Source organism: Danio aesculapii, chromosome 3, assembly GCF_903798145.1.
Source record: "Danio aesculapii chromosome 3, fDanAes4.1, whole genome shotgun sequence".
Classification (NCBI taxonomy): domain Eukaryota; kingdom Metazoa; phylum Chordata; class Actinopteri; order Cypriniformes; family Danionidae; genus Danio; species Danio aesculapii.
In genome coordinates, this window is record NC_079437.1 from 19,514,620 (window position 1) to 19,541,886 (window position 27,267).

At 37.1% G+C, this 27,267-nt stretch overlaps 2 protein-coding genes across 2 annotated transcripts in view; both read right to left on the reverse strand.

Moving 5' to 3' along the window:
• The window catches only part of LOC130221026 (speckle-type POZ protein), a 199,498-nt gene that overhangs the window by 64,982 nt on the left and 107,249 nt on the right, over positions 1–27,267 (reverse strand). The window lies entirely within an intron of this gene.
• On the reverse strand, positions 6,060–24,877 carry LOC130221027 (speckle-type POZ protein-like). The gene is made up of 3 exons (XM_056453327.1): positions 24,779–24,877; positions 24,537–24,687; positions 6,060–6,216 (listed from the first exon to the last, which is right to left on the reverse strand). Exons 1-3 carry the CDS (start codon positions 24,874–24,876, stop codon positions 6,157–6,159), a joined length of 309 nt encoding a protein of 102 aa, XP_056309302.1. The 5' UTR covers position 24,877; the 3' UTR covers positions 6,060–6,156.

Genomic DNA, 27,267 nt, shown 5'->3' on the forward strand with positions numbered 1-27,267 from the left:
ACTATGTTGTTCTTTTGACATTTGCCTTGTTATTTATTAAAAATACAAACAAAGAACCATATTGTGGATACTAATATAGTGATTATTGATAAAAGAAATAGAAAACATGCATCATGGTTTTAATTCTCAATATCTGCTAGGCCTACATAGTTTCTATATAAATAATAATAATAAAAAAACATTCTAAACAATTTAACAGCAATGGTTCCCTCTCCTAACATGGATCTTAAAAAATTCTGGATGCTCTTTTTTTATAATATGATTTCTTCAGAATGCAGCACAGCAAGGATTAATGGGTCTAAAATACATACTGTGACTTATTGAAGTATTAAAATAATTTTTCTAAATAAAAGATGTACCACTTTGTGTATTTACTTGCTGCTGTAGTTAACTGCATGTTGTGTTTCTTGAAATACTTTGAAGTATATTAACCGATTCCTATTAACATCCACCATTTAGGCGAACATGTCAAGACAAATGTCAAAAAATATATATTCACAAGCCACAAAACTATGCAGAACTTTTGCACCATTCGATCACTATTTACTGCTTTACCACACAACATTTGCCACTGTAGGGGCAAAAGCCAGACCTCAGAAGCACCATCAGCAAGTTTAAATCCATCAAAGCTACACGTTTATAATGCTGAAGGAAAAAACAATTTCTTCTTTTCCCCTTGTGTGAAACAGCCCTCCCTCTCTTCTCCTGAAAAAAAGCACATTCATCATTCCATTGGCTCTCTTGTTCATTTCCCCTCAAACCTCTGAACCCTTAAACCTTTCCAGCCTCTTTTTTTCTTCCTTCAGCTCAAAAAAGAAATAAATAACTACAACAGATCCGCAGCACTAATCCTTATTTTGCTCTCGCTGCTGCTAATTAAGGCACTTTAATCGTTAGCTGGATACACCCTAGCCATTAATGGACTGACCAGAAAACACCAAACTGGCCGCATGTCTAAACAGTACAGCGAGTCTTTAATAAGGCTAATTAATGGATGTAAAACAATCCGTTGGAAGCTCGTGACTGATAACCAATTAAAAGCAGAAAAGTACATTTGGCGCTCCTCGCATGACATTTATAAATGTTTAAAGAACAGGGTAAAAGACCCTCACGGTCATGAGCAGGGAAGAATAGTCTTTATTAAAAGACAGCATTTTTAGGTACCTTTTAATTTACTTCACAGAATGGCAACGATTTCTGCGGTCAGATCACAAAGTTATGAAGAGTTGAACATTTACTAGACACACCGAATCAGGGACCTTTGATTTCTACCAAACTTTAAACAAAGAAAGAAAGAAAAAAACACAAGTAATTATCTTCTCTTTTTCTCAATCTGAAGCGACCCCGTCACCCTTTCATCTCTCATTTCCCTCTCCATTTTTTACAGTCCTGCGCTCCTTTCTCCCCTTTCTCACTCAACCTGCACGTCCCTACGTCTGCGAGCGAGGGAGACAGAGAGTCTTCTTTCCCTTAATAGCATCTGATGAAAGGATAGATCAACGGCCTGGTGGAACCTTCCGGAAACTTGTGCGGCGATTTGAGACAGTGTGATAGGAAGAGTACATGGCGGAGGAAGAAAAACGAACAAAGTGCAAAACAAAGTGTATTGTGAGGAGGAGAGAAGCAGAGAAAGTATTGAGAGAATGAAAAGGTCATTTCAAAACTTTGTAGAAGTACAGAACAACTCGTCCATTTCCCCATGTATACACCAGGATTGGGTGTTAAGCGTACATTTACAGATCAGCGCGTACTTGAAACTGAACGTTTCTCTCCTTTTTGTTTGTTTTTTTAAGCTTTTATACCAATTACAATCACTTGTAAATATGAGAATCCAAACCAGGAGACCTCGTTACAAGCAGAATTCTTTATTGAAAAGTGTTGGTTGTTCTTGCAGTTAAACAGCATCTTCATGAAGTTCACGAGTCTGCAAGAGCAGGATCCCTTATGCAGAGTTCAGACTAGAGGTCTGCAATTCCCATAGCTGTACAGTGAGACCGGACCAGATTTCAGGTAAAGCCAGTGCTCAAGACTGAACGCATGACCAGTGCTTCTGTTTACTGTTAGGAAACCCACATCAGGCAAGTCTGAAGTATGGGAGTCTTTTTCATTGCATCAGTAATGGAATAAAATGGACCCTTTGCACGATGTGATAATACCTCAAAGGTTTTACCCTTTAGCAGTCATAAGGACTGAAACCTCAGGTTTTAAAGCGGCACTCTTGTCTCATCACAAAAGGTGCAAACAAAACTGACATTTAGCCTAAATGACAGTGACTGACAGAAAATTGACATTGCACAACTAACAAATTTCTCTTTTGGTAGTACCCATTTAAAACATGAGATTTTGGAAACCAGATCAAAATTTAGCAAGAGCGGTTGAGTAGAAAATTATTCTAAGCGGGCATCGGGTGAATAAAGGCTGGAATATACAGCGGGAATGGTCGGATGCGGAATAAAACATCACGCAAGTGGGACTAAAAAAAATAATTTATCCCACTGAGACCTCTAATTCAAACTGCATGATTTTAGCTCTGATTTTGACTCACCGACAGGTTTTGAGAAATCGCAGATAAATGCCTGGAATCACAGCAAATCAGTACTCGTTCACTTGTGTAACAATCACACAGTATGAAACTAATCAAAAGGCGCAATCTGAGAGAATCACTAATGAGCGAATGGATATTTGGCTCAATTCGATTCAAATCATACCATGTGAAATGTTTTCTGACAACCAATGAGAGAGCAGCATCCACTAGTATGTATATCTGCAAGCCAACGGGATAAGTTAAAAGCGCTTCTTTTCTGTCTATTTGGGACCCAAAAATTGAGGAAAAACGAGTGAAAATTTGGCAGGAGCACCCGTGTCTGTTTGACGTGTCATCTGAGCAATACCACAACCGGGTCGAAAAAGAAAAAGTTTAGAGAAATTGCAAATTCCCTTCAAAGGTCAGGTGAGCAAAATAAGTACATTTTGTACCTAACTAAAGGCTTCTTTCTCATTATGTAGGCTAGGTAATAACAAAACATATACTACGTCACTTCTTGCATGTGGTTGAGAGATGTAGTTTGCGGACCGAGACAAAGTTGTCGCCTATTCTTCCTATTTTAAAGTTATGGAGTGTGAAACGCCCTGTCGCCGATCCATCCTACAGTGTAAACACAAAACTGAGAGAATAGTTGATAGTCATGCAGTGTGAAAACATCTTTGAAACCACTACTTTGAAAATCGTGCAGGCTGAACTTGGCATTACAGGGACAAGAGTAGTCTAGTAGTCTGCAACGTGTCCAATTTGAGACAGAGTCATCCTGTCTATTATATTTATAGGTGGAGATGGCTAAACAAGTCGTGTAAGCGTGGTAGGTAGTGAAGGAACCTGCCCAGCAACTGACAACCCAAGTTCATCAACAAAAGGATGGATCCACAAAGACAAAGGCACAGTTGTTGAAACCCTGCCTGTAACATTTAAAACACTTTGGCTCAGCCAGTGTGCAGGAAGGCAATAGGTTTAATGTATCCGTCACCTGGGCTGCTATAGTTTTGAATTAAACGATACAATTAAAACCCAAAGAATATAACTTTTCAGTACATCTATATATCATCACTATTAATTTGAAACTAGGTTAGGTACATTTTTATTTCTACAACTCTCATTCACTTCTATCATTAAATACAATATTATGCAAGCCAAGCCACTGTCGTAGAGTCCTGTAGGTTTAAAAACCAATGTTTCCAAACTGGTGGGTCAAATCACAAAAGTGGGTCATGTAGTGGTTTTGTGATGAATGACTTTAATTTTGAAGGACGTGTGTGAAAGCTGTTGATGCTTCTGTCAGATGTGGTTTGTGCGCTTGAGAAAAACATGTTCTCCTAAGAATGAGAGGAGAGAGGAAGGTATGCTCAGGCCCTTATTTAAGAAACTAACACCTAAAAAAGAAACTGCATAACAGAGGACAGAGAAATAGAGAGAAACACCTCAAAATGTAGGCAAAAAATGAGAATGGAATTGTGGGAGGAAAACTGAGTTAAGAATGGTGCAAGAAGGAAGAAAGGAGGAGGAAAGTTCTGGAAATAATAATGAGAAAGAGGAGAGAGCAGAGAGGAAGAGGAGGTGGTAGAGAAGGGGAAGAGTTTGTCCATCTTCATTAGGGATGTGAGAAACTGCATATTTTCAAGACTAGTCGACTAATTAGTCTGAAGGAAACCCTGCATAATTAAGTTGATTTCAGGTTCACCTGACCCCTATCAGACACATTTCTTTGGGAGTGTTTACACACAGCAAGTTCCAGTTTAAAAACAGCTTGTGGAATATAAATGGCATCTCGAGACTTGTTTTGTTTTTTTAAAGGCCTAAACTGATTTTTATCATCATCTAAATGGAATATTAACTAAAAAAAAAAAATGTGTTTAAAAAGTCACACTTTGCAATATGGGACATGTAATTAATATCAGTTCATGATGTATTTACTAAAATGAACAGACAATGAACAATGCTTGTAAAGATTTTATTAATTCTTGTTCAACATTTATAATGCATCATTAAAATCCAATGCTGTGCTTGTAAGCATTAGTTGACACACTGTGAGTTAACATGAACAAACAATTAACAACTGTATTCTCATTAATGATTATTAACATATATTAATAAATACTGTAATAAATGTACTGTTCTTTGTTTGTTCATGTTAGTAAATACATTAACTACATTTACCATATTGTAAAGTGTTTCCATTTAAACTGATATTCACTACCTGACAAAAGTCTTGTCATTGATCCCAGTTGTAAGAGCAACATAATAACTTGACTTCTAGTTGATCATTTGGAAAAGTGGCAGAAGATAGATTTTTCAAATGAATCATCTGTTGAACTGCATCACAATCATCACAAATATTGCAGAAGACCTATTGGAACCCACATGCATCCCAAGAAGTTTGGTGAAGGAAAAATCATAGTTTGGGGTTACATTCAGTATGGGGGCATGTCAGAGATCTGCAGAGTGGATGGCAACATCAACAGCCTGAGGTGTCAAGACATTTGTGCTGCCCATTAAAAACCACAGGAGAGGGCAAATTCTTCAGCAGGATAGCGCTCCTCATACTTCAGCCTCCACATCAAAGTTCCTGAAAGGAAAGAAGGTCAAGGTGCTCCAGGATTGGCCAGCCCAGTCACTAGACCTGAACATTTTTGAGCATGTCTGGGGTAAGATAAGGAGGAGGCATTGAAGATGAATCCAAAGAATCTTGATGAACTCTGGGAGTCCTGCAAGAATGCTTTCTTTGCCATTTCAGATGACTTCATTATTAAGTTATATGAGTCATTGCAGAGATGTATGGATGCAGTCCTCCAAGCTCATGGATAGGAGTCAAAAACAATATTAATTCTTTTTCCACTGCACCATGACTTTATGTTCTATACTGTACATTATTTCTGTTAAGTGACATGACTTTAGCATAAGCACAGACCTTACTGTCCTAATTAAATAATTAAAAATCAAGGCATGGTCATATTTTTTTTTGGTAAAATAAGTGAATCTAGAGGCCTTTGCCTTTCATGTAAGCCACTTCTGATACCAAATGATCAACTAGAAGTCAAGTTATTATTTGTTGTTCCTAAAACTTGGACAGGGAACAAGACTTTTGTCAGGTATTTAACTACTGCACATATATTATCTTAATTCAAGAAATACAATTTTTCGCTTATTAGCAAATTCTAAAAAAAAAAAAAAAAAAAAGATGGCTTATTACCACAACACTGATAAAAAGAAAAAAGAAATACGAACAGAATAAATGTTTCTTGAGAACACAACAGCACATTATAATTATAATGATTCCTGAAGGCTCATTTAACACTGAAGACTGCAGTAATGACTGCTCAAAGTTGTGCTTTTCAGTAGAATAAATTACATTTGAAATCACTTTTGAAATCATTAAACATCTTTAACTGATTTCATTATATTACTTTTTACAGTTTTATTAAATAAATGCAGTCTAATGAGACAAAAAAAAGGCTTACTGATCCTAAGCACTTTGAAAAGTATTGCATGTTAAACCTTTAACAGAAAGCACAGCATATGATTGGCCACATCTCCTACCTCACAGAAGAGTGTCAACTTGTCATCAGGCAGCAGCCCATTGGCCTCATCTAGGAGGAAGTCTCGCCTTATGAACTTCTTGAAACCCCAGTCTTTCCCTTGCACAAAGCGATATGCCCGCTGGCTCTCTGCATGAAAATAAAACAATAAATTAAGAACATTGCCATACAAACTAATTAGTTGAATATCAAAGATCAGCTTTGTTCCATGACTTGTCAAAAAATACAAATAAAACATGCGCACACACACACACAATAAACAGTAGAAAGAACTTTCATCACAACACCGAATATCCGCTAATTTAGTCAAGTATTAGAGTGAGGAAAAGCAATCTATGCAAGACTTCTCACACATATCTCAGCCTAATCTGAATCCAAATACTCTTTAAGAGGCTTTTCTGCCTATCTGGCGAGCTCTATAATCTTGCCCTCCATTCTGTGACTGTTTATTCAGTGACTTTTCATCTCCTGCTATTAAACCTCTATGAACCTCCACATACATGCATTGGGTTTTTTGGCTACTATATCCAAACCTCTACTCTATCTTGACTGAAGATGCATCAGCAGGATCAAAGAAGCCATCCATATAATAAGAGTGGAAAATCCAGCACTGGCAGTGTGGACTGAAGAGATTATCTTACAGATATAAATTCATTGCAATTCACAGACAATATGACAATCGTTAAAACTGTAATTTCATTTAAACTAATTTCTTTATGGAATGTGATTTATAATAAAAAAGATGATGCAGAAAAAAAGAAAGAACAAGAGGAAGAGAAATAAGTAGAAGAGAAAGAAATAATTAGACGAGAAAGAAGAACAAGAACAGAGAGGAAGAAATAGGCAAATAGCACAAGAATAACATTAAAAAAATTACAAGACAATAGCTGGGTTTCCATCACCCTGTATTAATGCACATTATGCATGAGTATAGGATGAGAAACGAGCAATGAAAATGACAAATGTAGTTGCAAACATAAAGGTTGCTTGAGGTGGTTTAAGGCATATGCGAAAAAGGCTTATTGTGAATAATGGGAGATTGAAACACAATTGTAGAATAAAAAGACAGTGAATAGGGCTGTGCGATTAATTGAAATCGTATCGAAATTGCGATTTGAACATGCGCGATTTCTCATGGTAGGCTTTTTGAACCAATCAGCATCTAAACAGAGCGTGAGAACAGGAGACTGGGCTTTTTAACAAATAGCCTGCATAAACAAGGATGAGGAGTTCAGCACATGAGGACTTAAAAAAAAAAGTCAACATTTAAGGAGTGGGATTACTTTGGAAAGAGGAAGGCTAATGCATCGCTCAATCAGGTCATTTGTCAGTCCCATAACGCATCTAAAAGCATGTGGAAAGTGTGAGGTGCGTCGCTTCCTACAGCATTCAACACAATTTGTGCTCGTGATCCTTTGTCGTTGCTTGGCGCCCATCAACCGTTTTCTCAGAGGATGACAAACTAACAAAACATTGCTGCAGTTCCGATAGAAGTTTCATTTATGGAGAAAATTAAAAAGCACTGTGTGTTTGGGTGTTCTGTGTTAGTCTAAGGTAATTAGTCTATCGAAATATGTATATTCTATATAAAGTATCAAGCTGATCGCTCCGTTCTCGTTATGTGACTTGCAGTGTGCTTGCAGCATTCTGAAAGTAGAAATGTTTTCAACTGCGTGCGCATGGAATACGCGCACGCGTCACTCCCAATATGCGCGCAAGCCGGGCCCCTTCATGGAAATAACAAACTTGTGCGTGCAAAAGACACAATATGTGAACAGACTATTTCACAGCAGCGTCACAAAGAGGTCTGTGGCTATGCATGGCAAAAAAAGCTGCGGACACGTACAAAAGCACAAGCAACAACTTCCGACATGTGATCAAACAGAATATCGGAGCCTACTTGTGTTTGACGGCACGCACACACGCACGCACGCACGCATGCACGCACAACTGGTGATCTATTTATTTGTTTTGCCATAGGTCTGTTGTTCAGAGACAATTTGTTACACCTTTACTAGGTAATTTTTTTTTCTTGCCTTATGTCTGTTTTAAAGACATGTTACAGGTCTTTGATAAAGACCTAATTGTTTTCCTTTGGAAATATGTTACAGATTCACACTGTAAAACGTCTGTATGTGTCAAAATCGTGATTAAAATCGAAATCGCAATATTGTTCAAGAATATCACGATAGGTTTCTTTTGCCCATATCGCACAGCCTTAATAGTGAACATTCCACATGACCAATCAGCTGTCTCCATTATTTACTGTTGGTTGCTAGGTTACCAATACCACAGTCAGCTGCTTTCACAACTTGATGGAAATCCATTTGGATTCTATTGATTGGCTATTGATGAACAAGTAGACAAAGTTAAGGCTCAAGAACAAGGAAGAATGAGAAGAGGATGAAAAATGAGGCGCAATGTAGGCAATAGATAAGGCGTCCAGGAAAGTGAAGCAGTAGGCAATGGAAGAGAAAGCAAATAAGGTAGCAAAGAACAACAAGAATAAGAAGAGAAGAAACTGCAAGAGAAAGGCAAACAAGTACAGAACAAGGAAGAGGGGAAAAGTTGAAAGAAAGTGAAGCAGGCAAAGAAAGAGGTGGGCAAGGAAGAGGTTGGCAAAGAACAACAAGAAGAAGAGAAACTTTGAAAGTAAGAAAAAAGCAAGACCAATGAGAAATAAAGAAAAAAAACTAGAAGAAAAATGAAAAATGAGAAGGAAAACAAAAAAGAAGGATGAAGAAAGTGATGCTGATTCAAGACTGTCGGCAGAACCATAGTAGAGGATTTCTCCTTAGTCACACACAGTCTAGAGAAGAGAAATGCATGGGAAAGAAAGTAGGGAAGAGCAGAAAAAGAAGAGGAGATGAATAGATTCCTTTGTGCTTTTGTTGCATTGTGGGTATGCGTGACAAGCGCACTCCATCAAGTGTGACATCCTCTCTTCCTAAACGTTACACTTGTTCTAGTGAAGCATCTTTCCTCTTTTCTGTGTTGGTCGAGCGCAGCTGGGGGTTCAAGACATTGCCGGTTAATCTGCCACTGCTGTTTGTTTGTATGTGTGTGCAGGTGTTTTAACATGGTGTGAAATGGCTGTGTGTTCACAGCTCGACTGTGACAATCATACAGATACACACAATAGGGAAGGGCAACCACAGACATGTCCCTCAAAATGTAGAGGATACATAAATAAAGATATAGGGAAATAATTTAAGCATATTACAATTTACTGAAAATGGTGAGGAATGGGCCGAAGTTATTCAACTGCAGTACTGCTTCCAGGATTGCTCATGAGTTGTGATGTCTGGAATTGGACAGACAGGAGTGTTCACAGATGGCATGCTTTGATTCAGCAGCTCTGGAGAAGATGCTGATGGACCGGCGGGTAATTAACCCTCCCAGAATCAAGAACTCCTCGGTAAATCAAGTTACCCACCTATTAAATGCAAGAAGCGGAATTTCAAACATAATTTTTCAAACCCCATGCCATACTGACATGAACACACTTGAGGAGAAAGCAACTTCAGCCTTGTTTACACCTGGCACTCAAAATTAGACAAGGGGGACAGGTTCACGTTTTATACCTGCTGTTTTAATATATCTATTGGTCCATTTTCTATAGGTGGATACATATATGACAGTCATTTTAAACACTATTATAAAAGAAATTTAGGTTGGATATAGTAATATGATTGTAATTATTGCATATATTTGTATTTGGACTAAAAGAAAATGTTTTAAAAATACACAAACCCATTATAAAGCATTGTTGGATTTTTTTTTCACTGAGCATTAGAGGTAATATGAACATAGAGAAATGAAGACCACAAATCTTTTTGAATTTAGAGGCCCTATCAAACACCCGGCGCAATAACGCGCAATATGTGATTACCGCGATGTGTTGCTATTTTTGGACCAGCGCAACCCTAATTTTCCCGTTTTCCGGCACGTGGTCTAAATAGCAAATCCATTTGCGCCATTTTGTGGAATCATGGGTGTTCCAGTCTAGAAAAGAGATGTATTAAGGCAGCGCTATATTGGCGTGTTGCTATATTGAGGAACTAAAATAGACTGCGCAATAGACCAGCGCAGAGCATTTACGACAAGCATTTGATATGTTTTTTTCTTTCATAGCGAACACAGTGTTGTGCATGAAAATAAATGTTTAATGTGTCTGTATAACAACCCTAGCCTATATGTAATGTTGAATATAATGCAAGAAGGAATCTGATAATGACAAAATTCTAATTTTACCAGTGAAAACAAATGGTCTAATAATGTTGTCAATAGCAGATGCCAAGCACAAATCTTAAACACAATAAATCAACTTCATAATTATGAATAATTATATTCTGAGGTCACAATTTTACTGTGAATTAACAAACAGGACATATTGAAAGTCTGTTCAAGTGCACTATAATGACCATTCAAAATTTTGCATTTTAAGCAACAGTATACCTACTCATAGGCCTAATATAATTATTGTTGTTTTACCATATATTTGAGAATTAACAATGATAATAGGCTAATCATATTAACCTATATTTTACATTTACAGAATCGTGAGAAAATAGCCATCTTGATTTTAAGCAAGAAAAAAATCGTGATTCACATTTTGCCAGAGTCATGCAGCCCTAGTCGTGCCCAACAGAGCCTGGTTTCTCTCAAGTTTAATTTTACTTCACTTCATCAATTGGTGAAGTTTTGTTCGCCACTGGCTTGCTTGGTTGGGACTTGTTGAGCTGCGCATTGATGGATTTGCTCTTCAGTGTTTGAATTTTAGCAGTAAAATTTAAACCACACTGAACTAAACTGAACTTCAACTCTGAAAACTGGACTGAAGCAGATTCAATTTACTAGAACTTCTGTTAAGCTGCTTTGACACAATCTACATTTGTAAAAGCGCTATAGAAATGAAGATCAATTGAATTGAATTTCAATAAGGTATGATCGCCAAAAAACCTTTTAAAAAAAATTAAGTACAAGTGAAAATTGTTCCAGTGTGCATGAGCTGTGATCAGATCGATTAAAAAAAAAAAAAAACATTGAAATACTAAGAAAAAAAGCAGGCTTTTACAGTTCCTTCAAAAACAAAAACATTCAGGACATGTTTAAGCACAACCCCTGACCACATATCACAAACCTTTCCCAGAAACAGAAGGGAAAGAGAGACAGGGACTTGGAAAGAAAGAGTGACAGAGACACTGATTGGTCTCTCGAGGAGGTCTGGGGTCAGATCAGGTCAGTGGCTAAATTTGTGCTCTCGCTGGGGACGTCTAGCAACTAACCAATTGCAGTAGGGCAGGGCAAGCTCCTGTTGGCATCCAACCAGGGTCAGGCCTCCATGGACACTAATACACCAGCAGATAGAAAGAGGAGGAGGGTTTTAGGACATCCGACTAAAACACTGCACCAATAAGAAAGAAGTGACAGATGGATTATGTAGATATATAGGAGGGTAAAAGCACTGGAAAAGAAAGAGCAGTCAGTGGTAATACATATTCAAGCCCCGGCCTTGAGCTTTGGGGCACAGTGCCTAATGTCCTGGCACTGACACACGGAGAGAAAAAGAGAAGGCTGCTCGGTTCACAAATGCACTAAGCATACACACACGCACAAAGCCAGGGAGGTCGAAAGGCCAAGTTCTGTTTGCCCATACTTTAAAACGCGTATATAAGCAAGAAAATCTAGGTGAACTCCTGTGGGCATCAATTGACCAAAGTTCAACGGCGAACCATTTTAATGTGCAAAACCACCTTTTCAAACTCCTTGAGAAATACACTGAGGGCATTAAGTAGTCTCAGCCTCGGACGAAATGCCCATTTACCACCCATAGATGACCTGAAGCATACTGCGCGTACACATACAAAAAGCAAAAAATGGCTAAAACAGACAGCTCCAATCCAACTGGATGCCACACACAATTTGTCAGGTGCACATGTTTATCTGCTGAAGATGAATTTCTGATCAGTGTTTGGCAACATTTGTAAAGACAAGGAATCTAGTCATTTGAAACGTATCCAACAATTAAGTTTGATCCACTTTTTATCCAAATGATGTCTTTTAGCAGATGGTCTTAAAGCTGGAGTCGCTTTCTGTCTACATAGTCGGTTCTTGGCCAAAATAAGCAGCAAAGGGAAGTGATTTTATAAGAATAGTCTGGCTACATAATTACAAGAAAAATCTGACACCACAGACACAAACGCACAGATTTCTGTCATATTTCCCCGAACAACAAACAAATATCCTCTACACGCTGCCATCAATATAGAGCTCAGCAGCATGGTGTCAGAACAATAATGTGAGCAAACTGACATTCTCACAACAGCATCAACACAATGCGCCAGTGTAAACAATATCCAATAATTCTCTAACCTTGACACTCCTATACAAACACACAGAGACCAAAACACCTTTAACGCCTGATATGATAAAGGATCAGCTCAGACTGGCTTGTCTGGATTAGGCCTGTAAAAATGTCCGATCTCTTGGTGATTCTTGGCTCGAGCATGTTTTTAGCCAGAAGTCCAGCTACAGTTGAAGTCAGAGTTATTACAACGCCCACCCTCTGTTTATTCCCCCCCCCCCCCCAAATTCAGTTTAGCGGTGAGAAGATTTTCTTCAACACGTGTCTAAATATAATAGTTTTAATAATTCATTTCTAATGACTGATTTATTTTATCTTTGCCTTGATGACAGTAAATAATATTTTATCAGATATTTTTCAAGATACTTCTATACAGCTTAAAGTGACATTTAAAGGCTTAACTAGGTTAATAAGGGTAACTAGGCAGGTTAGGGTAATTAGGCAAGTTATTGTATAATGATGGTTTGCTCTGTAGACTGTCGAAAAAATATTTAGCTTAAAGGGGCTAATAATTTTGACCTTAAAATGGTTAATAAAAAATTAAAACTGCTTTTATTCTAGCCGAAATAAAACAAATAAGACTTTCTCCAGAAGAAAAAATATTATCAGACATACTGTGAAAATTTCCTTGCTCCGTTAAACATTATTTGAGAAATATCTAAAAAAGAAAAAAAAAAAAAAAAAATCAAAGGGGGGCTAATAATTCTGACTTCAACTGTACGTGGGAAATTATTCTTATACTAAAACTGCAAATTATTCTTATACTAAAACCTTTGCATGTCAGCAACAGAAAAAACTGAGTATGAAACCAGTCACCATTGGAATATGGACACTTTTAAGACAGATGTTAGGGAGACCTGTGCAAAATCTCATATTGACTTTTGACAGGAAACAATGTTGTCAGAAGCAACAGCACGTACTTGTAGAAAATGTTATATTGCATAAACAAATGTTACTGATGTCCATGAATTGTCTTTAGCCTCCCTACACACACATTTTCAGAAAAATTGTCATAATATAAAGCGAAAAGAGTGCTTAAGTGTTTGTTAGTCAATCTCACATTCATTTGAAAAAAAAAAAATGCAATAAATCATTGACTTTCTGGTTCTGCTTATATAGACTCTGCAAATGCCTTAAAAACTAATATCGCCAAGCAGAATGTAGTTGCAGAAGCTCATTCTCCTGTGGCTTCACAGTGAAACTGTCAGCGTTATAAATGTTGATCTATGGGAGCTTTAGTAGCTACAGGCCATGCGGGGCTGAGAGCAACAGCAGTAAAGCTCTATTGTGTAAATATTCATCAAACAGTCAATAGCCAATAAAGCACGTTCAGAATCAATATCTGCCAGCACACAGTCACATCTGAATATAAACAGCCGGCAGAGCAGAGACTGTCAAGCGAGGAGTTTATAGACTACCCATCCAAGCAACATCTGAGGGTATCTTTCATTTCCCTATTAGCCCAATAGCTTTGCTATACTGAATCTTTACACACAGACACAAAAAAATTCTCAATTTAAAATGATGCACCTATATGCAAAAGTTGAATAATAACAATGAATAACAATGAACAATTATTTTAAATTTGAATGAAACGTGTACAAGAAAATAATTAGTATTTATCAGTTTTAACTAGCAAGTCAGAAATACAAACAGAAAACTCCTTTAGAAAATTGACATAGGGTCCTGGGGGTCTATATATAGTGATTAAAGCGAGAGAACACAGGTTTTTTCATAATATCAGAAAGCATAACATTTAGCACCAATACTTCAAAAGAGTTAAACATAAGTCCGTTTCTCTGATTATCATTAAGAATATCACTAAAGATTGATGCAACTCCACTACCACAACCAGTTTGATGAACCTCATGCTTGTATAAGAATCCTGAAGGGTGTTGCTTTATTTAAACTAATGTAGCCATTTTGTTTCAGCCAGGTTTCAGTGAGACAGTGCATTAAGATCATTGACTGTTATTATTTAATTTACAATAAGTGCTTTAGGTGCTAGTGACCTGATGTTTGAGACCAAGCTGATTCTTAATAGATTTTTTCTAGAGCACATAGCAAGTTTACTTCATGATCTAATAATACGAGGACAGACAGTCTCTTTGGGGTTAGCCAGATCTGCATTACTGTGATATAAGTGGGACAAGTAAGAGTCTATATGGCTAAAATGTGAAGATAAGGCATCTCAAAAACAAACACCCGACACAATACAGCGAGTTTCATTAGGAAAAACATACATTTCCTTTATTCTTTTTTTATGTAATTTAGAAGTATCGAATCAGGTTTCAGTATCGTAAATAAAAAATCAAATGACTCTGACTTGAGGGCAAAAAAAACCTGATTGGGACATCCCAAGTCCCAAACCCCCAGGCCGTTGACCAGTACCGGTCCATGGATTGATTGGTACCGGGCCGCACAAGAAATCATCAATTATCTGAGTCTGAAGAATCTTTTAATTTAAAAAATCTTTTATTTAGAAAATTGACAGCTTTCTCTCAGTTACACCTTGGTCACTTTTTAACTCACAAGCTTGCAAAAATGAGTAAGAAACAGACTTCTTTGAAAAGTTTCTTTGCAAAGGGGAAAAGGCCCTGTGAAGGTCCCACAAACTGCCAAGGAATGGATCCGCAACCCATTTGTCAACAAATCAGGTGAATCCAGGGCAGCATGTCTGGGCAAGAAAAAGATCAACTGCTGTAGATCGCAAATGACAGTGGGGCCATTTACATATTGCGTCTTTTATGCTCACAAGTTAGTTATTTCTAAAGGAGGAGCACGGCATGTGCACATGTATTGGGAGCAATGCGTGCAAGTGATGCACTCATGCCCTGGCAGGCACACTCAGTTAAAAAACATCTCAACGTTTCAATCCCACCAGTGCACCGCCTATGACAATAACTAACCAATCAGCTTCATACCTTTCTTTGAGATATACACATTTCGACTAATCTCAGACAAAAACAGAACACCCAAACACTGTCAGAGTTGCAGCAATGTTTTGTCAGCTTGTCATCCTCTGAGAAAACGGTGGTCGCCTAGCAAGCTACGTATACATGTTGACCAGTCCACGGTGATAAAAAGGTTGGGGACCACTGCCTAAAGTAATGTAAGCTGAATATTCATTATTATACAATAAAATAGAAAACTGTAATATTTCACAACAATACTGTTTATTGCATTTTTTTTAATAAATTTGAGCTACTACTCAAAAGAACTTACAACATAAACTGGGTATGCTTTTACTGATACAGATCCGATTACGTGATCGGAAATTGGACCCAATCATGCGGTTTAAGACTCGATCGGAATCGGACGTTTATTCCCAATCAGGACTCTTTATAAAACCTCCGGTATGGTTTGATGACATCAACATTGTCAAAGCAAACTGTGAGATATGTAAACTTGGGATTGCCTGCAAGGTATTTTAAGTTGAGGTGCTACTGTTTAAGTTACCTCACAGAAGTTGTTGAATGTTAAAATAAGGTGAATTAAATAAAAATAAGGAACATCCTGGATCTGATTCTTTGCACTTCTTTATACTTTTTTTTGTGTATTATTGAAGTATTGGATCAGGTTTCGGTAGATACTCAAAATCAAATGACGCTGACTCGAGGGCAAAAAAACCTGATCAGGTAATTCCTAACATAACCCTTAATCTTCATTATACATCATTCAGTTGGTTTACATTAATCTGTAATTTATTAGAATTAAATAGGTGTAAATCATTTCTTAAGTCTATTAATAAGCATATTGCTCCTAAAAAAAACTAATATGTGATTAATTGGTTTAGGACATGAGTTTTTCACTGCTTGAAGTGCAAGGAGTTTCTTATCTGGACATCTTTCTTCTTTGTGGGTTTTGGAGCATCACTGCCCTTGATGTGGCTCTTTGATTGTTTCCCTGGGAAATCATCATTATGGAGATCAGCACAATCATTGGGACATTTGACTTCAATAAAGACAAGTCTTTTTCCTCAACAAACAAGTCCCAATGTCATGTTATAAAGGAAAACAGAGCGACACCTGAAAGAAAAACAAGCTACATGCATACTTTCCCCCAGTTTCAAGTCTGTCAAACCTGAACACTGGTTCCTTGGCACCTCTATTTGTTCATCGTCTTGCCCATGACTGACTCCATAAACACAAGTCATGCTGCAAAGTCCCAGTGCCTTCTCACAGCCCTCTTAATTAAAGCACTTTACTTTGTTTTTATTTCTCTCTCTCCACCTCTGCTCCCCCCTCTCCTCTCTCGTTCATCTCGCTCTCCCCCAGGAGGAGGGCAGGATTAAATTGGATTCTAAATGATCCAGAACCGATAGAGCAATTTCTGCTGCCATATTTTCATCCTCCGTCCCGCTTTAAAAACTCTCCCCATCACTGTACAGGAGCTGTCGGCACTCCCATGTCCCCGGGGACACCCCAAAGCACGTCACCCCCTCCTCGTTCTGGAGGGGCGCTAAATGGAGAGAATGTTGAGTGGAGGAAAGAGATGGAGGAGGGGGCCAAAACACAAGGAGCGCCTTCTCGCCCATTAGGTGCAGAAAATGAGAAAATTGGAAAATGAGAGACGGGGTTGTTCAACCTCTCATCTCATCTCGCTGCCACAATCTGGCACCCTTTTTCCTTTTCTTTTCGCTCCCGTTCCTCTGCCCATATGTGAGAATCTTCAAAAAGATGAGCGTGTGACTGCTGCTCACACCCTCAGTTTCATCTCTCCAGGCTGCACAGTGCTCGCCAGCTTTTGTGTGTAACATCTAATAAAGGGCTCGAAGGAAGAACAAGCCAGAATTGGCGAGAAAGGATTGAGGGGCCGTTTACTGGCAAAAACTCGCCTAAAAAAAAACACAAGTTAGAAATAAGGTTATTGTGTTGTACCCACTGAATCTGAAATTCTCTGAGCCCTCAGCACAGATAACTTCATGACAAACACCGTGCGCAATTAGTTAGGAAACCCCTATGCTGGATACAGTGACTGGCACACTTCTTTCTTGCTGCTGTTTGGGGTGTGTGTGTTCGTCCATACCTTTAAAAGTACTGCCCATAGACACTGTAATAGAAAGCTAGATGCCTCATTGTCTGCTTCGCTTTGATATGTCAACGCGGCCTCAAACTATTATAATATAGTAGTTTTGGATGTTTTATTAGTTCGTTTTTAGAGATAGATTTACCAGATTTTTTCTATTTATTTTTTGTAAATTAGGATATTCGTTAGGTGTAAGATTCTTACTGTATAATAACTAAACCAAAGATGGGCTACATTTTTTGACACAAGAACATTACCATCTTACCCATCCTCAAATTCAAATACAACACCCTTAATAAAATGTGTGCGCAAGGCCACTTCTGAGGTTAGATGCCACAGTAGTGATCGGAAGTTTGGATATTTGAACGCGAACCAGATCTGGTGACAATCTTCTCAAGTTTGGACTCAACATATCAAAAGTAGTCAGCCAATCAATGTTTGTGTTCAGTCACCATCTGCTGAATCACGCATGCGCAGTATTTTCGGTTCACCAATTCTCAAATCTGAACTCAGTGTACATAACTCAGTACACTATATATTGGTTTATTTTAGAGTCAGAGGGAGTATCAGGCATGTAAAAAGTTGTTTGTGGATAAGTGCTTAATGTTTCTGGAGATGTGAATCGTTTCAAATGATTCACTTTGATTTGGTAAATTTGTTCAAAACCGGTTCACTTAGAAGAACCGGTTTAAACAACGATTCATTCATGATCAGGATCACTAAAATGGAAATAAAACCCATTATTGGGCACAAATGTGTTAAAATAATACATTGAAATCTCTGCTCGGGTCGTATTTAATATTGTCACGGTGCTGCGGTCATGTCCAGCCTTTGTTTTTGTCACGGGAGCAAAGCGAGAATGACTGGAGGAGAACCGGTTTAATCTGGCAAATGGCATCAGGATTATACTCTGAGGTGCTGTACGGTCAAACACCTGCCAACATGAAGTATAGATTTACTTCTAAAAGGCATATAGTATGTATTAAATACGTTTACAAAAATTAAAAACGAAAACGAAGGACCTTTTTGCTAGTTTCAATTAGTTTTGTATATACAAAATGCAGTTTTAGCTAGTTCTAGTTTTTTTTCATTCAATTTTTGTCAACTATAATAACCTTGCTATGGTACTGCTAGTCTGTTTCGGATTTGTTTACGTAGGTAAATGTGTGAAGTGTCACAAGACTTCCTGAAATAAACTTTGCATTTCAGAATAATCCAGTGCAGCACTTTGAGGAGGAAAACTTCCTCTCTGGGCAGTACTGGATGAACACAATATGTAGCTTATTCCTCTTTCAAAAGGATAAGAGAACAAAGCATCACTGCCTTGATTTTACTTCGAAATGTTTTGTGTTTTTTGGAATAAATTAATACACATTGGATTCAGTGTGCAAGGTTTGTTTACATGACTAATTTTCAAAAATATGACTTGGGAAAAAAAATGCATCCGAAAAAAATTCTAACATTTTTGATACTATAAACCAGTGGTTTCCTAACCTTATTTTACTGCATTATTAAAGGAATCAGATCAAATCTTTTGACTTTCCTTCCAATGGAATGTGAACAAACACAAACTTCTAAACACACCTGTATTAGCATCGTTCCATTTTTGATCGCATTGACAAATTTAATCTTTATAACTTTTTTTTTTTTTACAATAGAGCCTCATATACAGCACATTTTTGTGTTTCTTTCACAAAAAGGTTCACATCCTTGACACGGTTTCAATAAAACTGAATGGAAGACATCAAGTTGTAAAATGCCATTGTCCTTTGAAGCATTTAACAGCTTTGTGTAAGAACAAACAGAAATTTAATTAAAACCTTGAAATTTGCCCCTGCAATTCTTGGCAGGCATTTCAGTTTACAAACGGTCTGTAAACAAGTTGTGTTGATGAATCAGACTGATCTGACTCACAAACTACATGCTGGCTACATTTATTGGTCAACTATTTACATTTCAGTCACCTGCTGCACAAACATATAGCAATTCTATCCTAGCTGTTAAATAGAGTCACTTTACGAATTTGCTTTTTCAACCCTTTTTTGAAACTTGAAATCCAATACTGAAATCCCACACATTCATCGATGCGTTTAAAAGATGACAGAAAGTTCAAGTTTCAGTGAACTAATGAACTTTCAGGACAGAGCAGAACTCTTTGAGGAAAGCAGAATGCTCGGTTACATAAAGATCCTCACCAAACACACTTCTAATCGCACTTTTTCTTCTCTATATGCTATACTAAACTCCATGACCCGGTGAGCTGCAAGAGTTCATTGACCTAACCCACACGCATATCATTTGCATATTGATTTTTTTCAAAGAAACCTCATATTTATAAATGTGCAGGTTTTAACATCTCTGCCAGAATGTCAGACTTTTTTTCTTTAAGAGAATAACAAAACCACCTTACAGGCACACACACACCCCCAGCTATGAATAATGCTTGGTTTAAAAACAAGCAGAAACAAAATCAGGCAATGAAGTTGTTCATTCTGAGAAAGCATAATTCAACACCAGTCAAGAGCGAACCCCCTGTACCTCATTTATACCCATCAAACAGGACAGCCCGGAGGCCATCAACCCCAATAAATCCCAATTAAAACATGCTGCCTGCCTCAAATTTAATATTATAAGGGGGAGAGTTCACGTTGGATGTTTATTACTTTCAGAAAATTCAGGAGTATCACACTTTCAAAGTCATGCCAGTCTGTGATTAACTTGTGCAGGTTTCGCGGCTGTAAAATCCACAGGTCCCTAAAGGAATCAAGCGATACTGAGCTAGTCTGCAAAAACACTCTTGATTAAATAAATGTTTCATAAAACGGTGATTGTGATGAGTACGCTAAAAAGAAAATTTGCTTCTGCTCTTACATGACTTTTTTTTATAAGCAGATCAAATTATACGGTAGATTAGAGAAAGACGCTATGACCAAATTCACAGTATGAGCAATTTTATACCGCTGTAATAATATTGTTACTTTGGATGGAGGAAAAACTATGAAAAAATTGCCTCTATTAAATTATTAAAATAATATTAAATGAAAACTAATCAAAAATTAAGTTAATTGGTAATTCCTTTTATTTGTAACTAAAAAGCCTATTGTTGGCATAACAGCATCTTACTATTCCGCCATCATCAGATAATAACATGCCTTTATTCTGTATTATGTTTTTCATCATCCAAAATTTGCTGCAGTTTATATTCTTAAGTGGAGATGCCCAAACCAGGGCCCGCGGGTCAAAGTTGGCCCATGGTAACCTTTTGTAACATTTGGCCCTCCATCTCATCTAAGAGAGAGAATTATGGGGGATATTGGGGGAAATGCCTTTAACAGAGATTGCCATTTTTAATTTAACAATACTTTTGTTTTTTTAAAATGGCAAACTGAAATTAAATGTTTCAATTAAATGTTGTGAATGAATCAGATTAAATAAATAAATACAGTCACTTGATGGACAGCAGACATTGCAGAAGGTATCAGCAAGTGAATCAAGGCAAGGTGTATTTTTTAGTGTTATAAATGGGATTGTTCATGTATTTTGTAAGATGTTCACTATAAAATGAACAATAACGTATAATTATTAATACATTTAAAGTATTTAATATGAAATAAATTATAGTTTTAATAAAAATTATAAAATAAATTGTAATAATAAATTAGGAAATTACATTGACAACTTTACAGAGTGGTATATTTACCTCCGGCCCATCACCCTCTATCAAGTTTAGTTTTTGGCCATTCATAAGAAATTGTTTGGGCACCCCTGTGCTCTTAAGAAACCAAAAGACCAAAAAATAAAAAATTGGTGAATTTATTATTTTTTAAATATTTCCTGTAATGTTTAAAAGATTAAGGACAATATTTAAAGAATATCAGCTTATGTTCTAATATAGTCATATTATAATATCCTATTATTCTGGAGAAAGTCTTAATTCTTTTAGTGGTTGGAACAAAAAAAAAATGTAAAAAGTGCTGAGGTCAATATTATTAGCAATATTACTGGCTACAGAACAAACACTCTTGTCCAATGACTTGCCTAATTATCCTAACTTTCCAAGTTAACCTAATTAAATTCCACTTCAAGCTGAAAACTAGCATCTTTCGAAATAACTAGCAAATTTTTTGTACTATCATCATGGCAAAGACAATAGAAATTAGTTATCAGAATTTAGTTACAACTATACTGTTTTTAAATATGAATATTAAAAAAGAACATGGGAAATATTAGGGGGGAAAATTATATTTATCTCCACATGTACATAATGCAATTACTGTCAAGCATGCATACGAAACATAAGCAAAGTGTGCACACATTTGAATTGTTTTTAAATGAGGTATGCAAGTATTTATACAAGCGCACGTTCCAATATGCCTGCTGGTTTTCAGTTTTGCTTTATATTTTTGGATAAGCCTGTCCAAAAAGTGGCTCCTATTTAAAACCAATATGTCCACACTAAGCAAATGTTTGTGTTTGATTGTTTGTTTTGAGTGATCCTGTATATTTTAAGTTGTAACATGTTATCTTGTTCTTTTTTTTCTTGTTCTTCTTTTTTTGAGTGTTTTAAGATCTACCGTTCAGAGATTCCAGATAGAAAATAGCAGTTTTTATTAAAGCCTGGCACAAAACATATTTCCTTTTTGTGGTCAATGTATTGTTGCTGTATGTCTGTCACATACTAAATTCAAATTCAAATTCAAAAAAAAATAATAATAATAATAATAATACTTTTTTTAGGAGTTGATGTTTTTAATGTTGTTAATCTAAATGGCATTATAACTTTCATGAACTGCATTTATATTTTCTTAACGTTGCCATTTTGACACTATGTAAAGGCAGCGATTTTCTATCATACATAAAATTGTTTTGAAGTGCTTCTGAAATGTGCATTTTTATTTGATGTTTGACAATCTTAACCAAAACACGGAGAGAGTGTGACAGTGCAGCCCCCTCCCCTTTTTAATAAAACCAGCCAATAGCTTTTGTCTATTATCACCGATCTGCAAGTGAAAGTGATTGAGCTTAAGTGCAAGATTATATTGAGCTTAAGTGCAAGTTTAAGTTTATATCAAAGTCATGATCGCAATATATATATATATATATATATATGTATGTTATGTATGCTATGTATGTATGTATGTATTGTATGTATGTATGTATGTATGTATGTATGTATGTATGTATGTATGTATGTATGTATGTATGTATGTATAATATATCCGGCTTAATGTTCAGATGGCCAGATAGTGAGACTGTTGTGTACTCCATGATTTATATATATTTCACTTTATTGTGTGATAGGACTAAAAAGTGGCCACAAACGAATATTTAGCAGCTTGGACCCAGAAACAGTATTCATACGGTCACTGATGTGTCACCTTAAAGGGCCATGAAACCTCCTCAGCAGGGGTGTTTCCACACCTCTAGTTGAAAAAAAGTCAGGAAGTGGGTGAGTCCAGCTTTGTTTAGGTGGGAGTGTCGAGTAAGTGAAAGAGCAAAGGGTTTGCATGAAAAGGGGAGTTTCATTATGTGGCATGCGCTAATTTTCACAGAGGCAACACAAACACAGACGCAGGTGAGATAGACAGTGACTACGTTTACATGGACATCAGTAATCAAATTATTTTGCCCTTGATCTGAATTAGACAATAATATGATAAAGGTGTTGTTATATGAGTTGCTTTTGAATGTCCTTTCATGACCCCGTTTACATGTTATAGCACATAATTCGATTAACTTCATTGTGTCACCACGCTATTCACATTTCCTTTGGAGTTTTCATGTAGTTTTGGGTGTTTTAAATCTCTAATTTGTTGACTTTAACTACAGTTTGCCACTTTCACTTATTACTCAGGAACTCATGCATGCCCCCCGTGAGATATTGGATGCAAAGAACTGCTGGAAGAGTGTTGCTTTAACGGAATTGATACCGCACGTTGTATGGGAGGAAAAAAAACTTGCATATCTCGGTAGATGCAGAGACTCGGTAGGTGCAAAGATAACGTCAAACAGCCGTGTGTGTATAAATTATCCTGTCAGAAAATGTGGCCTACACGACAGTAATAATTGATTAAGGTGTTTACAAGTTTACATTCAGAGAGCAGCATTACAGCGGATCTTTCAGTCCATAATATTGTAGTGATATTAACGTACTGTAAACTTAGTAACTAAATCATGTTGACTAAGGTCTGTCTTTAAACATTGAAAGAGTAACTGCTGGACGATACAAACTAACTTTGCCATCTGAATAAGCATAATCTAAGAACACTGATCACACCACTACCAAATCTGTAGAGACAGGACAATCAACACCAACTGGATCCGCGTCTTTTTTAAAAGGAGAGGAGTGTCACATCTGGATTATACCATTTCCAGATACGAAAAGCTCTCGGGTAAAAATGTTCCTTACAAACATATTTTGTTGCATGTTAGCAGACTACTGTAATCCACACGTCCACCACGCGATCAGTGCTCTCATTGTGGGGAAAAATGGAAACAAAACCTTTGTTGCAGCACATTTATAAACGCAACACTGTTGACCCATGCCTGCAAACAATTCTTCTTCTTCTGTTTGAATTACAGTTGGCAACACAACGTGTCATCTCTCCGAACACTGCAACAGGTAAAAACTGTCTTCATAGCTATTATGCATATTAATGAAGTGCTCCTCATTTACAATAGAGTGCACCGATTAGTTCAAACCAAGTCTTTCTCATGAATTAACGCTGAAAACTCAAAGATGTCATGTTGCACCCACCAGTACAGACATCCAGTCTCCAAGCTGGAATTTACACAAAGATCTAATCGCCGTGATTTAGCTTGAAAATTTCTTTTCAGACTGAAAGAACGAGTTTGCTCGAAATATTTCACAAAAAAAGTGAATTTTTTTTGTTTTTGCGTTATGCGTGTCCTAAAAGTGTTTTTAGCAACGTGGAATACATATATGATTGTCAACATCTCAAAAAAGGTGTTTTGGTGTTTCGTGACCCTTTAACAAGCGGATACTGATACTACATCTTCAACCTTCAAACAAGATTTTTGAGTCTGCTCTCACCCATAGCTTTGGTTTCTCGCCCTTGGCGTTAAGGATAGAGAACTTGAACTTGGCTCGAACCTCACTCTTAGGACAGCTGACCAGGAGCAGATAGAGAGACAGATAATCTTTACTTTCCTCATCCAGCCCTTTAGGATTCACTCGTAAACACCTGTTCAAAACAAAGAGCCTCACATAAGCATTTATTCTGACAAAAACAAGTCAAAATATTAATGCGAATCTGCATGTGCTCTTTTTTTCACCATTTGAGCTTGTCATTGGCCCCCGAGGAGAAGGTGGAGCTTTTGATGACCTCTCCCATCTCCTCCCGACAGAAGCTGAAGTTGTTGATGGTCCACATATAGGAGACACTTAACCACTTTGATCTGGACAAACACACAAGAAGACAACAGACAAGACACTTCATTCTTCCATTTATCCATCTACTTTTTTCCCCTCCCCTTTGCTACATTAGATCCGCAAGTGTTGGCCAAGACTTCAAAAAAAGCGACACATCAAAACCACCTTTTTATCTTAATGCGCTCTGACAACAACAGGATGGAAGAACAAGGAATAAAAAGACCTCAAACAAAAACACTGAGGGAGGATGATGGCGAGATAAATGAAAGCATTAATGGAAACTGTTTCACTAGTCGTGGGGATTCGGAACACACTGGAGGGGTTCTGTGAAGTCACGCACACACTCAAAACACAGGGAAGATAATGGCCATTGCATATTTTTAGAAAGACAGACCTACTAGCTATACAGGTCATTTTGGTTCATACATAGAGTTTTTCAACCACAGATTAAGCTTAGTTAATATATGTAACATTCACACATGTTTACAAGTTACACATATGTAAGACTTCTTTAAAGAAATAATATTATTTAGAATAAAGATTAATTAAATTGGTCACAACTGACAACAGCCCGCATTTTCCACTGTCATGCCAGTGCAAGCCATGGCTTTTAAATGCCCTGGTTAATCGCCCAGGAGGTTGCGCAGTAAGGCCAAAATCATGTCGCGTTTCCACTGTCAGGCCACTAACTCACAGCGTGGAAAGCCCACCCCCAGAACGCCCCACGAATCAAATGTCAAACAACCCGCCCAATTCAGCAGGAATCAGGCAGATAAAGCACACCATCGCATCATCACAAAACCATTAAAATGGAGACAACCAAAACAAAGTACACGCTACTGTACAGCATTACATTATATGTCTATGCACACAGATCTATGTATTTTCATTCATTATATTTGTTTGCTCGCCGACAGTTGGAATGGTACATCGAGTGGTCCTCGCTACTAAGGGAAGGATGGCTCAGCACACCATTCATAATATAAAACCACAGAATTATCCGTTAATGACTCCGTCCTCCATTAAAAAGTTTTTTATAACATCCTTTTTTCGGTAGATGTTGTGAAACATTCGGCCTAAATCCTCTGAAAGTACCTAAAACATTTTTTTACCTAGGCTATATGACACTTATAGAGACAATGATTTAAGGATGTTAGAGCATGTTAAAGCATATTATTCAGTTATCTTAAGTAAAGGAAACCGTAAGTGTTTTAGGACATAAGAGCAAGTAATAAAATATAGGCTAGCCTATATCGTTGCGCTCACGTACAGCAGCTTTCCAAATCAGCATCAGTTTTAAGAAAGGAAATACACTCTTTTGGCCGGTTTCTCTCACACACGTATATAGGCATCTAAACGAGAATGTTTCATGCACAAACACCTTTAAAACTTGACAAAATGTTCAAAATGTCTTTTTCTTTCCCTTATTTATTCATTTATTTTTTGGCACGTTCTTAGGCGTGATGGAAAAACTAGTGTAATGACAGCAACACACCATTTAGGCAAACTCCGCCTCTGCTTTTACTCAGCCCCCGAAGCCCCAGCTGGCTCGCTTTGGCCCAAGGTATTTGGCAGGCTGAAAAAGGCCAGCCGCTGGCCCTGAGAAAGCCCCGCTTTGGCCCGGAAGTGACTATAGAAACGCGTATGGCCCCGACTCGTACTGGCTCCTAAAACGCGACAGTGGAAACGCAGCTAATGGGACATGTGTGTCCTAAATTATACTTCATATAAAAGTGGGTCTTTGAAAATGCATCAAATAAAAAAAATACAAATAAATAAATAAATAAATAAATAAATAAATAATGAATGAATGAATGACGTGAACAAGATCATGTGACACTGAGGTCTGGAAATAGCTCCTGAAAATTTAGCTTTGCTATCATAGAAATAAACTGCATTGCAAAACATTTTAAAATAGAAACTAGCTAAAATTCCACAATATTTCTGTTTATACAGTATTTTGGTCAAATAAATGCAGGCCCGGTAAACTTTTAAATGCATTATATTATATTTATTAAAATTATTATATTTTTTAAAATGTCTGAATACAAATGTACCCATTGAACTAATGATATTTTATAGTATATTACATATAAACAATTGTATTATAAGTCATTACATTATACAATATTATATTATGTCATGTCATGTCATATTATTATTACATTACATTACATTACATTATATCATATTATATTATCAGATGGATTTGAAACAAAGGGTGTTATTTTTCTAAGGGTTATTTAAAAAAATCCCTTTAAATCTATTCCACAGAAAGCAAGCATGCAGATCCCACATGGGCCTGTTGATTGGCCATTTATAGCATTAGACGAGGTTTAATGTGTGTCTGAGACAGCAGGGGTGCTCAGATCTGTACCTGGAGATTTAGTTT